The sequence below is a fragment of the Saccostrea cucullata genome, unplaced genomic scaffold, assembly GCF_032062105.1.
Source record: "Saccostrea cucullata isolate Sc308-1 unplaced genomic scaffold, CSIRO_AGI_Scuc_v1 ctg457, whole genome shotgun sequence".
Classification (NCBI taxonomy): Eukaryota; Metazoa; Mollusca; class Bivalvia; order Ostreida; family Ostreidae; genus Saccostrea; species Saccostrea cuccullata.
The window spans coordinates 411397-425273 of NW_026933724.1; the positions used below are offsets into that span (position 1 = coordinate 411397).

General features: G+C 32.7%; 3 protein-coding genes across 4 annotated transcripts in view; 2 read left to right on the plus strand and 1 right to left on the minus strand.

Moving 5' to 3' along the window:
- The window catches only part of LOC134239164 (uncharacterized), a 164465-nt gene that overhangs the window by 142360 nt on the left and 8228 nt on the right, over positions 1-13877 (minus strand). The gene's annotated exons all lie outside the window — the stretch shown is intronic.
- Positions 899-2955, plus strand: LOC134239158 (uncharacterized). The gene is made up of 3 exons (XM_062721320.1): positions 899-1102; positions 1686-1843; positions 1967-2955. Exons 2-3 carry the CDS (start codon positions 1709-1711, stop codon positions 2849-2851), a joined length of 1020 nt encoding a protein of 339 aa, XP_062577304.1. The 5' UTR covers positions 899-1102; positions 1686-1708; the 3' UTR covers positions 2852-2955.
- On the plus strand, positions 7387-11268 carry LOC134239159 (uncharacterized). Of its 2 annotated transcripts, none has more exons than XM_062721322.1 (3): positions 7387-7531; positions 9023-9173; positions 9322-11268. In XM_062721322.1, exons 2-3 carry the CDS (start codon positions 9039-9041, stop codon positions 10204-10206), a joined length of 1020 nt encoding a protein of 339 aa, XP_062577306.1. In that variant the 5' UTR covers positions 7387-7531; positions 9023-9038; the 3' UTR covers positions 10207-11268. The 2 variants fall into 2 exon arrangements, with proteins under 2 accessions (XP_062577306.1, XP_062577305.1); XM_062721321.1 differs by having other exon boundaries at positions 7388-7531; positions 9020-9173.

The following is a 13877-nucleotide window of genomic DNA, read 5'->3' on the forward strand; positions in this document are numbered from 1 at the left end:
TTCTGCAGGAAAAAATACACACAAAAATACAACAGCTGCGACATTAATCCCTGTACTTACAACAAAAGAAAGCATTTTATTGTTTACATTTATATCCAAATAATCATTTAAAGTATGATTAAAAAGATTAGTTACTGTATTATTGATATGTATCACAGTACATTTCATTGATAGAACAGCCACTGATCAAGAAATCTGTACAGGTAATATGCCTAGTGTTGTTCATGAACTGATAAATGGCAATAGTTTTCTTAAGAAATAAAGGAGAAAATATTCAGTGGATGTAAATATTTTTTTTTGAAATGGAATTAACTTAAGTGCGCAACTTGAAATGATTTTTTACTCTCAACCTTCAATGATATTAAAGTAAATATTAAGTGCCACAAAGTAATATGTTTTCATATATCTATATATATCAGATTTTAATTTATATGAAAATCATTCAGATCATCATACTCATTAACCCTAAGTTTATATTTTCTCATTCCTTCAAGAAATTTATATAGTCCTATAATTCTATTTTAATAAAGCCTTCCTTTCTACCTACAGGTAAAAATAAATAATCAGAACTTCAATGTAACTCTTCATAAATTTATCAAAGAATGCCATATAAATAAGTTACAAATAGCCACTCTAAAAGAAATTTTAGGGATACTTCTCAATATAGGTCTACTTCAAATGATCTTTGTTTACACAAAGTTCTTAATCTCCCTCAATACACAGAATGAGGGGGTCCATGTGATAATTAAAGGACAGACAGCTGCCAAAAAGGAGTACAATATTAGTGTCAATACCCCAATACACATTTAAAAAGTAGAGGAAATTTATTGACAGTACTCCAAACTAAGGAGTTGAACAGCGTCCAATCACCAAAATAAAGGCAATAACACGGAGAGAATTTAAATATCCCTAGGTTGGACACTCAACATAAGGCTTTTAATTCTTGGTCATTTAAATCCAAGGTAGTCATTGACGTCACAAAGTAAATGAAATACTGACACAGTTCTAATGTAATGTTCACATGCGTTTGGGAAATCCCAGCTATTGGCACCACGATCGGACGGGTGGCATTCACAGCCTTGACCAACTGAGATTTCTGTGGGTAAGTACATAGAGTCCTCCTATCTAATACAATATGTTACATTTTTCATAACCCTTATGGTCAATTAATTTCGACAGTATTGGAAAGTCTTCTGTTCCAAGTCCTGCATAATAAAATTAAATGATAGTGACAACTGACTTGCGGACACTATCCATCAAAAGATAATTTCATGAGAATGAAATACCAATTTCAAACTATTTTTCAATTTTTGAAAGACACAATGATTAATATTTTTTTTATCTTGAAAATATTCTTTGTTTGAAATTAAGATCATATCAAAAAACGGGGTTTCTGTGTAACCAAATCAAAATTCACCTGAGGTCTTTAACTGTCATTTTTTAACAACTGTATCAATATCAAATCATTCTCTGAATTTTTAATTTATCTTACATGTTTAAGTAGTGATAAGCATGCTCCTAAAATACTGATTTTTTGCCAACTTTAACCCGATTTACGTCACGCAACTCTAAAATTGGTGTGTCTCCGTCTACTTTACTCATTTAAATGTCACAGGAGAAGACGAAAGGTGTTATGTTTTGAGAGAGGACAAGCAAATCAATTTCTTTTTTATTATCTTAAACAGGACCTTTCTCAAGAAACACAACAATGGACCCAGCAGAACGTCAGGCTCTACATAATGTTAAGGAGGAACTCCAGAATTGTGCCGTTATCACAGACAAGATGCTGGTTCACTTCTTACAGAACCAGAAAATCACAAAGGCTGAAAAATATGAACTCTCAGTAAGTAGATCTCACTTTTCCTTTAAAAGAATCTATATAAAGTTACTTTTTTTTTATACCTTAATTCATTAACTTTATCATAACTTTGAACAAGAAATTAATTCTTTCACTTGATTTTTACAGAGGCTTGGTGCCAACTGTCAGAGAGTAAAGAGAATACTGCAGATCATGAAGAACCGAAAGGAGTCTCTGAAAACTCTAACAGAAGCACTTCTTCTTGATGTGAAAAATGACTACATTGTTCAGAAACTTCGGAAGAAAGTTCGATTCTGTCGAAAACGCCTCCAAGCTCAGGAAAACCAGACATCCTCATACTTTGGGCAGCTAGATGATGTGGCAGATATTCTTTACACACGTGGATATTTGACAATATATGGAGAATCTAAAAAAGTCACTGCAGGGACAAGCCATCAAGCTCTGGTGGAGGACATTAACAAATTCGTTGGAGATATCACCAAATGTCGCCAGAGTTTGGAGCCTTCAAGTGAGAGACAGAGTTTTCAAGAAATCATCGCCGAATACAAAGAAAAGAAACACCAGGAAATTGAAAACGCAAAACTTGTGTGTGCCAAACTTGTGAAAAGCAAAAACAGTGACCTAGAAGATAAACAGAAGCATATCAAAGACTTACAAGATGAACTTACGAAACTGAAAGTAGAGAATGAATCCATGCGGAAGAAAATGGGAATAGAAATCAAAACTAAGGTACAGGAGAATGTGGACCGGCTTCTAATGCTTCCTCGTCTGTCTCCCGCTGATCCCGTACCTTACGTCGAAACAGAGGAGGATATTCTGGACAGGAAGTTACGGCAGCGTTCCTCGGTAAAACGCCCCGAGCCTCAGGAACATGCTCTTTCCGACTCGGAGTCTGACTGCGAGTCTGACAGTGATCTTCCTGTGTCAAATAAAATGACCACCTCCACGACCCAAAAAGGATCAAAAATCGTCCATAACTACAATATCTATAACAACCATATGTACAGTGACACAAAAATTTATCAAAATTAGATAAAACTTTGTAGTGAATCGTAGATAGAAAATTGTTATGTTTTGTTAATGTTATTAGAATGTTTAACAATTTGTTAAATTTGTTACAAATAAATTTATTAAAGTTTGTGGTTTTCTTCTTCAAATGACCTCCATACTTATATGCCTGCCAAAATTCCTTCCCAGAATTGGTCTACCATCTTGAATTGGTGCCAAAGTCAATACTGACCACCTTTACTTACAATGCCAGAGTTAAGGGGACAAAGAATGGAAAAAAAGACCCCATTGACAGAAGGGATTTAGCATGGCTTAAAACTGGATAAAGCCATTAAGCTTAAACAGAATACACTACTTTTTGAGGAATAGATCAATAGATTTTGGGGGAAAATATTCAATAAAGATAAAATAGGACCAATTCCATTTTAAAGTTGCAAGAAAAAGCTTGCAGAGAGTGACTCATTTCCTTCTTTTTTAGAGAGGGGAAACATAAATCTGAACCAAATTAATGTTCATTTTAATCTTCCCTTTACTGGTACTTTCAACTGACTTAACTGCATATGATATTACTGATACTAACCACAACTGTGTCAAATGTAATGGTCATTCAATTCTTTTTTAGTAGCAACTACATGTCACCTGTCAATACGTGCATATTGAACTCACTGTTTATAAGTATATAAATCTGGGTACCCCAATAAAACCCTCCTTGGTTTACATAATACTGTTAGCTAAAAAAGATTATCAAGTTATACATGAGATTATTACACTCTTATTGGGCAATTCAAATAAAACACCAAAGGAATTCTAAGTACAATATGCATATCTATGGAATAAAAGCTTTATTTAAAGTGTAACAGGGCATTTAAATCCATAGCGATGACTCATAAACAGGTATCAATAGTACTTACAAAGTGTTTAAACAGAGACAAAAGCAGTTATCGTGAGTTCCAAATCATTGATTTTAATGCCTGAACTGAATATAAAAAAAATATCCACTGAAATAATTTCTAACCACAAGAACATTAAATCAATTGCAGATTTCCTGATTTATGCCTTGTTTATTTTTTATTCATTTTGTAGACATATGTTTAGTCCTAAGAAAATTATTATAGTACACAATACCTGAGCGGTACTAATTAAACTATACGTCATGCAGAATTAACTTAAAAGGACATCGTTACTACCGGGTAAATGAAATGTTATCTTGATCATGCCATTTCTTGATAAACAAGCCTGATCTAAGTTATTTGATGTCTCCGTTGATCACAAATATTTATGCACAGGCATGGACTGTGAACTATTACTATACACGTTCATGTTCATTTCAGTAAAAACAAGATGTGTTTGTGAAACATGATGCCCCCGTATGGCAACATAGCAAAGATCAAACTTTTCTTAAATGCAAGTTTAATATATTGGTACCAAAAGTAGGGTATTTTCACTGGAAATACAATTGTGAAATATGAAAGTAGACTGAGGATAAAAATTTTATGGAAATCTTCAAGGTCAAGATCATTGGGATCCAATGAAAGGTCTTGCCACAAAAAATACATATGTAAAGTATGGAAGCCCTAGCCCTAACCGTTAAGAAGTTATGGACAAGGTTAAAAATTTTTAAAAGTAGGTCAACTCCAAGGTCAAGGGTCTTGCTATCAAATGAAAGGTCTTGTCAAAAGAATTAAATATGTAAAGTGTGAAAGCACTAGCCCTAGCCCTTTAAAAGTAATCATCAAATTTCATGGTCTAGGTCAAAGGGTCAAAGTTCTTGATATCCAATGAAGGGTCTTCTTACAAGGATTACATATGTGAAGTATGAAAGCCCTATCCCTTACCGTTAAAAAGTTATGGCCAAGGTTAAAGTTTTTTTTATAAGTACAAAAATCTCCAAGGACAAGGTCAAAAGGTCAAGGTAATTGGTGTCCGATGAAAGGTCTTGCCACATAGAATACATATGTAAAGTATGGATGCCCTAGCCCTAACCGCTCAGAAGTTATGGTCAATGTTACAAAATTTTAAAAGTAGGTCAAGGTCAATGGGTCAAAGGTCTTGCTATGAAATAAAAGGTCTTGTCACAAGGACTAAATATGTAAAGTATAAAAGCACTATCTCTAACTCTTTAAAAGTAATGGTCAAGGTTTGCTTTTTAAAAGTAGGTCAAACTCCAAGGTCAAGGTCAAAGTTCTTGCTATCCAATGAAGGGTCTTTTCACAAGGATTACATACGTGAAGTATGAATGCCCTATCCCTTACCGTTCAAAAGTTATGGCCAAGGTTAAAATTTTTTCACAAGTAAGGAATTCTCCAAGGTCAAAGTCAAAAGGTCAAGATTGTTGGTATCCAATGAAAAGTCTTTCAACAAAGAATATATATGTGAAGAAAAAATGTCCTGGTATCTACTGTTCAAAAGATTTGGCCAAAGTAAAAGTTTGGAATTTTTGTGTAAAAGTGGGTCAAACTCCAAGGTCAAGGTCAAAAGGTCAAATTTGGTGCTACCCAAAGAAAGGTCTTGTCACAAGGAATACATAGATAAAATATGAAAGTCATAGCTCCACTAAATCAAAAGTTATGGGCAAGGTTAAAGTTTTTGTGAACAAACAGACAGAGAGACAGACAGCTAGACAGACAGATGGACACAACAAAAACTATATACCCCGAAACTTCATTTACGGGGGCATAAAAAAATGTGAAAACATGTATACATGTGTAATCAAAACTTCGAGAGATAGAGGGTAAAAAATCAATGAAAAGTGTGTACATTTAATGGGACCCAGATCTAAGTTCGAGAGAGATCTCAAGTTCTTGAGTTTAGGAGTAAATTAGTTATATAGAGGAAAAAACTGGACCAAAGTTCACTTCAAGAGATTGAGAACTTTGAGAGGTCAGAGTTCGACCCATGGAGAGTCACCTGTATTGTCATAGCAATTCAATATCCATGCAATCAAGTTTAGCAAACTAGAACAATGCATCTGTAAGGTTTGATCAGCATAATATAATAGATCTACTCAGAGAAGGGGTAGGTTGATTTTTGTGCTACAGTAACTGCTTTTCAAAAGCAATTTCTATCTTTCATCAAACTCTTATTCAATTTTTTGCACTTTTTCCCCAAGGTTAAGGATTTAAACATTGGTAATGCCCACTCTGATAAGATTGCCTCTCAAATAAAATTTACAGGCAATATAATCTTCTGAATGAAAGATGTATCACAAAATAAGGATAAAACTGAACACAGAGGGATCCTTAAACAAGTGCCAATAAATTACTAACAGAGTCGGTATTTTACCCTCCTCTGGGGAGGGTCAACCCAGACCCCCAACACGAACATGTATAAGTAAGAACTAGGTAAATACTGCCGGCTTCCAATTCAAATATTCAATTCAAATCAGCCCAGATACCACTCTGAGAAACTCAAATTAGACCTTTCAGATTTTGATTTGTTGGTTATCCAGAGAAATTCTTTTGTAGATATCAGTTAACAACTACCTGGGAATTTGGAAACAACCTCATATTATCTTGAATGCAAAAATTGATTTTATTGGAATCACACTGAAAGCATGATTTGCATTTTGAAATAAACCTTGAATTTCAACACCAATTATTATTTCATGTAATTATCGAATTGCTTTTGCCAAGCCTTTAAAAAGTTAAGCAATAAAAAAAAACTTCTGTTTCTTTTTTAAATCTGATTCAATACTGCGGTGAATGCACAATTAAGAAATTTTACACAGCACCATTCGGTTGAATGCTTACATGCAAACTAAGAAGAATATCTGAATTCCAGGAATATTACATTTGTCAGTGGAAGACCAAAAGACCTTGTGCTTCAAGAATAACTCTGATGTATGATGTAATAAATGTGACAAAAAATGCACACTGCTAATCCATTTCTTATGATTTTGGTAATTAAAAGTAAAATTTCAAAAATATTTCAGTCTAATTGCAACAGATGAATTTCTGTCAGTTAAATTGTATACATGCATGTATATTTATAATCTTTTATACAATTAAGACAATAAGTAAGAAATTGAAGTAAAAAATTGAACTCTGTTTTTCTCTCAACCTTCGATCCTAGATTAAAATTAACGGTCAATTTAATTTTTCTATCACATTTTAATCCTTGTGCATAGTGCCCAATTTTTATGGCACAAAATGTAAAAAACAAAAAAAAACAACAACAACAAAATTAGAAAATTAGAATGGAAATATTAAGCTCATTAAACATTAAGACAGGAACAGTTAAAATATTTTATTTAAAAAAAACACAAAAAAAACAGGAAATAAGAATTGAAATATTTTAAGTCCATTATAAACACATGACAGAAAAGGTTGAAAATCATTAATTTAATAGCAGTAAAATCCAATTGCAGGTATATATGTACCTAACATGAAGAATGCCTCTTCTAATGGCTTTACAAATGTATAGTGATTTAAGAGAATTTTTTAAGAAAGACCAGCAATCAGGTAAGAATCTTGCACCCTATAAAAATCCTATCAATTCTATTAAATCACCAAAAGTAACATATATACATTTAATTTACTACGATTCCTTGTGTGTGTGACGTCAATTGGATTAAAATACAAGTGTACAGCGAGGGGTGACTTACCACTAAGGTGAAGGAGCTACAGTTAGAAGGATTTATATCAGTACTGTAACTAAACTAACTACCCAAAGGCAGCTGTGGTCTGGGAATAACCTAAATTAATGGTAAGTTATATTTTTCTTGCTTCTTAAAAATTAATTGATGTGATTTTTTTTCAAACATTGTCATTTATAAAATATAGACTAATAAAATGGATAAGATTTATAAAATTCATTTGAATACAATCTATACTTCACAAAATATTTTAAATCTTTATAAATATGAAGTTATTAAACAGAAGCCAAGCTTAAAAGTACACTGAAACTAAACAAATTGAGAGCAAACACAGAACTCTAAAATATGAAAGGTGGGATCAGGTGTCATGAAGGAGTAAACATCCCCTGTCATCCCATCACACTTGCTGTGTGTTCCCTCTCAAGATTGGTCAATTAGTTGATTCTGAGGTCATTTTGGTAGATGCTAATTTACAGTCTTCAGAGATAGTACATAAATATCATTATTGTAAAATCAAGAAATAGCAACTGCATTTTCATATAAACAGATGATTTTTTTCGTTAACTTAAAAAAAAATTAAATACTTGATAACATGTTATCATCTTTTATTTAATGTTTTAGCAATTAATATCAAATATTACAAATAAAAGCAAATCAAAAAAAATGAAAATCCTTATCAAGCAATGACAGTCAAATATTTTTTTATGTCTAATAAAAAAGGGTATGTAAAGAATATACAATCGGCCCAAATGTTGAAGACATTTTGGGCCTTTTTTTAAGTTAACAAAAACATTTTCCCATACAGTTCTTATCCGATTTTTTTTCTATTTACTGCAAAGAAATCAATAACAGATGTGGGGCCCTATACCTCAATTATTTTTTTTTAATAACAAGTGGTTTTAACTGATCAATTAACATACTTAAAATTGAGAAATTTAGAATGTGGGACTAGTGCATGACTTGTTCAAATTTAATGCATTTTTATTTTTAGGTTGTTTGATAACCCCTTCATTTTAACAGGAATTATAAACCAAATTGTCAGATCTACTTCATTCACTTTTGAGGTGAAAAAAAGGGAAATGATCTTTGATTAATGGTCTTCAAAAGTTTTGGAGAATTTACTAGATTTGCCTCTATTGGGCTGTAATTTTTTAAGAGTGTAATAAAAAGAGTATACTTGTAAAATAAAGATTTTTTTCTTAAAATTGTATGGTAAAAAAAAATGTATAGAAAAACATCCTTAATTCAAAAATAGGTAGAAATCAAAGAGAACCTGTCATGAATAAGACACTGGTCCTCTTTATCACAGAGTAGGGAAAGGGAATATATGCAATCAGAAAATAAATAGGGGGTTTTGGGGTCTACTTCTCAAGATCTCAATCCTGCAGTTCAAGGAAAAACAAGTAGACCAATACAGGTGGTGGGCTACTGTCTTTTTAAATTCAAACACATGGATGACTCACCGTTTGGCACCAGGTTATCGTCTTTTGTTTCAAGACTGATACTAGTAATCTTTAGTTACATAGGATCATTATAGGTTTAGTCTAACTTTGAACAATTCCATGAGAAAGTCTCAGACCTCTGATTTTTCTTTGAAGCAGAGGGAATATTCAGAAGATGGACTCTGCAGAGAAACAGGCATTACATAACTTGAGACATGACTTACAGAGCCACATGGTGATCACAGATCGCATTCTCAGGCACTTACTACAACACAATAAAATCAACAAAACCGAGAAACATGACTTGTCAGTAAGTATTAGAAATCCTTACTTCTTTGGCATAAATTAGTCTTCTACTAATAAGATTTTTAAAAAATATTTTCTACTAGTGGTTTTTGTAATTTTTGAACTTTTATATGTCAGTTTTGCAATTGATGTCTAATTATTATTTTTTCCAGATTCATGGAGCTTCTTCACAAAAGATTAAGAAGCTGATACAGATCTTACAACACCGAGAGCAGCCCCTACAGGTGATGACAGATGCCCTCTTGTTGGAGACAAGAAACATTTTTATTGTTAAAAAACTAAATAAGAAAGTGAGATATTATCGTTCAAGGCAAGAGCAGGAAGAAAACAAAATAAATAACAGCAATTGTAATCAGCTTCAACCAATCAGTGAAATTCTGTTTAAAAGGGGATATGCTGTTGTTTATGGTACATGTCATAAGCTGGCATATCCCAAAGGACATCAAAAACTAGTGGAGGGAATGAATGTCTTCATGAAAACAATAGAGGACTGTAGGGATACCTTCAATGGGTGTGAAACCAGACATTTCCAAGACATTGTTAAAGATTACTGTAACAAAAAGGAAAAAGAAATCAAGGATGCCAAAGCCCTTTGTGCCAAATTAGTCAAGACTAAAAACTGTGAACTTGATCAGAAAGCTGGGGAAATGAGTTCCCTTAAAGAAGAAGTGGAAAAGCTCAGAAGGGAAAACGAAAAAATACGCAAAAATATGGATCAAGAAGTTCGTGAAAAAGTTCGAGAGGGTGTCCGACAGAGTTTACTGTCCATGCCTATGCTGAGTTCGTGTCTGGGTTTAAGGACAACTAGTATGGGCAGGGCACGAGAACACTCCGAGTCTTCTGGGTTTTCTGGGAATAGTGACACAGGGTCCACATCTTCCTCTGACCCCCGGGAGGACAGCGAGGATGAGGAGGGATTTAATACGGAGACTACGGACACTTACAGTGAGGCTGGCCAATCAGCAACGAGGATCACCCACAATTACAACATCTACAACAACTACATGTATAGTGAAGCTAGGCTTTATCAGTCCTAACCAATCAAACAAGCCAATACAACAACTACATGTATAGTGAAGCTAGGCTTTATCAGAGCTAACCAATCAAATCCTACAACATTAACCAATGTAAAAATGTAAATACCTTGTTGTTACTTTATTTATAATTTTATATTTTACAAAAGATTATTAAATTATATATAATAATCAAAATTTACACATTTTTATTTAAAATTTTTATCATATGTTAATTTTTATAATTGCAAAATGTGCCAAGTAACATAGAGCCTTTACTTAATTAAATATTTTAATTATAAATAAGAGGAGCCTACTATGTATTATAAAAGTTTATATTATTTTCCATTCATAGTTTAAGTGTGTGATGTGTGAATATAATTGGAATGACTTGTATTTATGCCAGATTATTAAGCTGAGAGTAACTTTAGAATTTTGTATATATTTCACTTTATAAAAGACCTGCAAGGTTTACATTGTTACACACAAAAGAAGTTTTTATATTTACATTGAAATTTATTTAAATGCCTTCCTCCAAAAGAAAACTGTTCTTTTAAAGTATTGTACGTCTTCCAGAGCTCTGTTATCACTGCCCTTCATAAGTTTTTGATCTTTAGCCAAAATCACTATTCCCATGCTGCCTTGAACATTGTGAAATAATTCAAAACTTCCTATACCCTCATGCTTGCTCTTTGTTATAACATGTTAGTAACAGTTTAACAGAAAGCTGAATTTAGTTCCAATTCATCTGGCATGTTCCACCCAGGGATCATCCTCTAGTTCCCAGTTCTGTGTTATCATTCTAGACAATCACATTATAAATTTATTTACATTTTTTGTTAAGTTTTGTAAATATTTATTGTTATAACTTGTTATGTGAAAACATCATGTGAATCTGATGTTGGATTTTTGAACTTTTAGGATCAGCATATTACTGATCTCTTAATCCAGTAGTGTCCTTTGTTTTGTAGTTATCTGGACATTAGCTATGGTTAAGGAGTTAGTTATGCATTTGTTAAAGGTTAACTTCTATAAGTACCTGCCCTGTTATGTTTGTTTCTGAAATAAATTCAATATAAAAATTGATGAGATTTTGTTTTTCTTTCATGAATGAACTTAAAGGATTAAAAGATTTTATGGTGCAATTTTCCACCATTCATGAGCCTTTAGAAAAAAGAATTTAGTCCTTTCACTCACTGAAGTGTTAAGAACCTTATGAAAATCTGGGTGGAAAGTCTTGAGTAATTCTAGTAACAGAACCACTTCAAAAGCTATGTAGTTAAATACTGTGAAAAATCATAATCTTTTAGCACCAATATCCTTTTTATAAGAAACAAGTAACTTAAGATGAAGTGCCAGTAATGTTATTAAATAAGAAATTATATCCTCTCTTTAAAACTGGAATGATTTTCAAATTATGCATTCTTAGAGACTTTTGCACTTAAAATAATAGGAGATAATGCAGTAGTTACAACAGATATTCTGTTACTCTATGTCACCTATTATTATTGTGAATGTAATGCACTTTTAGGTAGCAGTTGAAATATACACAGTGTGCTGCCTACCCAGAGTAACAGCAGAGATATCCTGTTACTCAGTTAGACCCCTACTCTTGGAGTAGGAATTCTAATATTACAGGTATTTTATAAACAAGTTAGACATGTATTGTAACTAGCAGTAGAAATATCCTGCTACCCAGTAAGCCATCAGTAGAGAGATATTCTGTTACTCTCCTTCTTTAAGTAACAGTCAAGATATTCTGCTACTCTCCTTCTTTAAGTAACAGTAGAGATATTCCGTTACTACCCTAAGTATCAGTAGAGATATACTGTTACTACTCAAGTAGCAGCAGTAATATTCTGTTATAAGTACAATAGAGATATTCTATTACTACTTTTAGTAATACTAGAGATATTCTGATACTACTTTAAGTAACACTAGAGATATTCTCTACTTGAAGTATCAGAAGACATGTTCTATTACTACTCTTGGTAATAATAGAGATATTCTCTTACTTTTCAGGCACGTAGCATCGTTTTTGAAAGTGGGGGGGCCAACCTGAGAAAATTTTTTTTTTCTTTACCAAAAAAAGTTGACAAGCAAAAAAAAAAAAAACAAAACAAAACAAAACAAAAAAAAAGGGAAAATTCAAACTTACCCAAACTCGAAAATCCTATTTCGTGGGGGGGTAGTGGCCAACTTTTTTCAAGTCGAACTTCCTTTCACTTCCAATTTTTTCCTATATTTCTTGCTTTGTATATACTGTAGTAAAAAGTGGGGGGTGGGGGGCAACCATCTTTTCAATAGACATTTTCTATAGTAAAGGTAATGTTAGGGAAAAAAGTGGGCGGGCCAGGCCCCCCCTCTGGCCCCCCCCCCCCCCCCGGATACTACGTGCCTGCTTTTCTTAGTAACAGTAGAGATATTCTGTTACTATTCTTAGTAACAATAGAGATATTCTGTTACTATTCTTAGTAACAGTAGAGATATTCTGTTACTATTCTTAGTAACAAGTAGAGATATTCTGTTACTGTTTACTCTTCATTAAAGATATTTTGTCACTATTTGTTAGTAACAATAGAGATACCGTAATTTCGGGATTATAGGTCGATGGGGTATATAGGTCGAAAGGCTCATTTTCAGCCTAAATTTTTGAAAAATCCTAAGATAGGTCAAACTTACTATATAGGACGAGGCTTTGTTTCCCGTTTTCTACAGATTCTTACGCAGATACAACGTATCAGAACAGGTAAACCCCTAAAATTACCGGGGTTATTCCTTGACATGAATGTATCAAGAAAATAAACAGGTATTTTAATGAGTACAGCAATTAAATAAAGTTTTAAAAAAAAAATTAGTTAAAACTTCTTTGAATTGTGTTACTACTTATTTTTCTCCAACTTGCCTGTTCAATGCCTCCGTAGTTTCACACTGTTGTTAAATCAGAGGCATAAATAACACGTGAATACGTTATTATTTTACAGCCATAATTCGGGAAATACCCGAGACCAAAGAATGGTAATTCCGATTTCAGAACAACTTGGACACATTCCTAATAAATTTTATTCAGACATTATTTACCGGTGGACGACAATTACTTCGATGTCCGCCATTTTTATTTTTCTTCTCCAGGGATTTGCTAAAACACGCAAATGACCATTGAATGTATATATCAAGCAACAGTGAAGAATTAAAATCATATTAACACTCTATAAGTTTAATTTATAAATTTAATTGAGAGTACAATTTGACTGTCAACATGAATTTCACGGCTTTGTTTGTTCAATGATGTGTAACACTAATACCCTATTACGGCACGTGTGTTTGTTAATCCTGCCCCGCAGGCATTTTAACCAATACAGGTGTTACACCTTTGTGTACACAGTGTAAATCCCTTTATCTGTCAGACAATTAAAATTCTGTTAGAAGCCAATCTTTGTTTACCAGTAATTCAATGAACTTCTTGTGTACGAAGCTTTTAATAAACCTTATAATATTAGTTAAAATTATATTACTGTCTTAAATTATATTATTATAATTAAAATAAAAAAAAAAACAGTAATGACTCATGTTTTTTTTTCGGTAATTAAATTTAGTAATTGAATGGCAACAAATTATTTCACTCATTTTACTTTTAAATAAACATAAGACAATAAAAAATATTTAATATACTATGTCAGTTTATCGCTACTAAT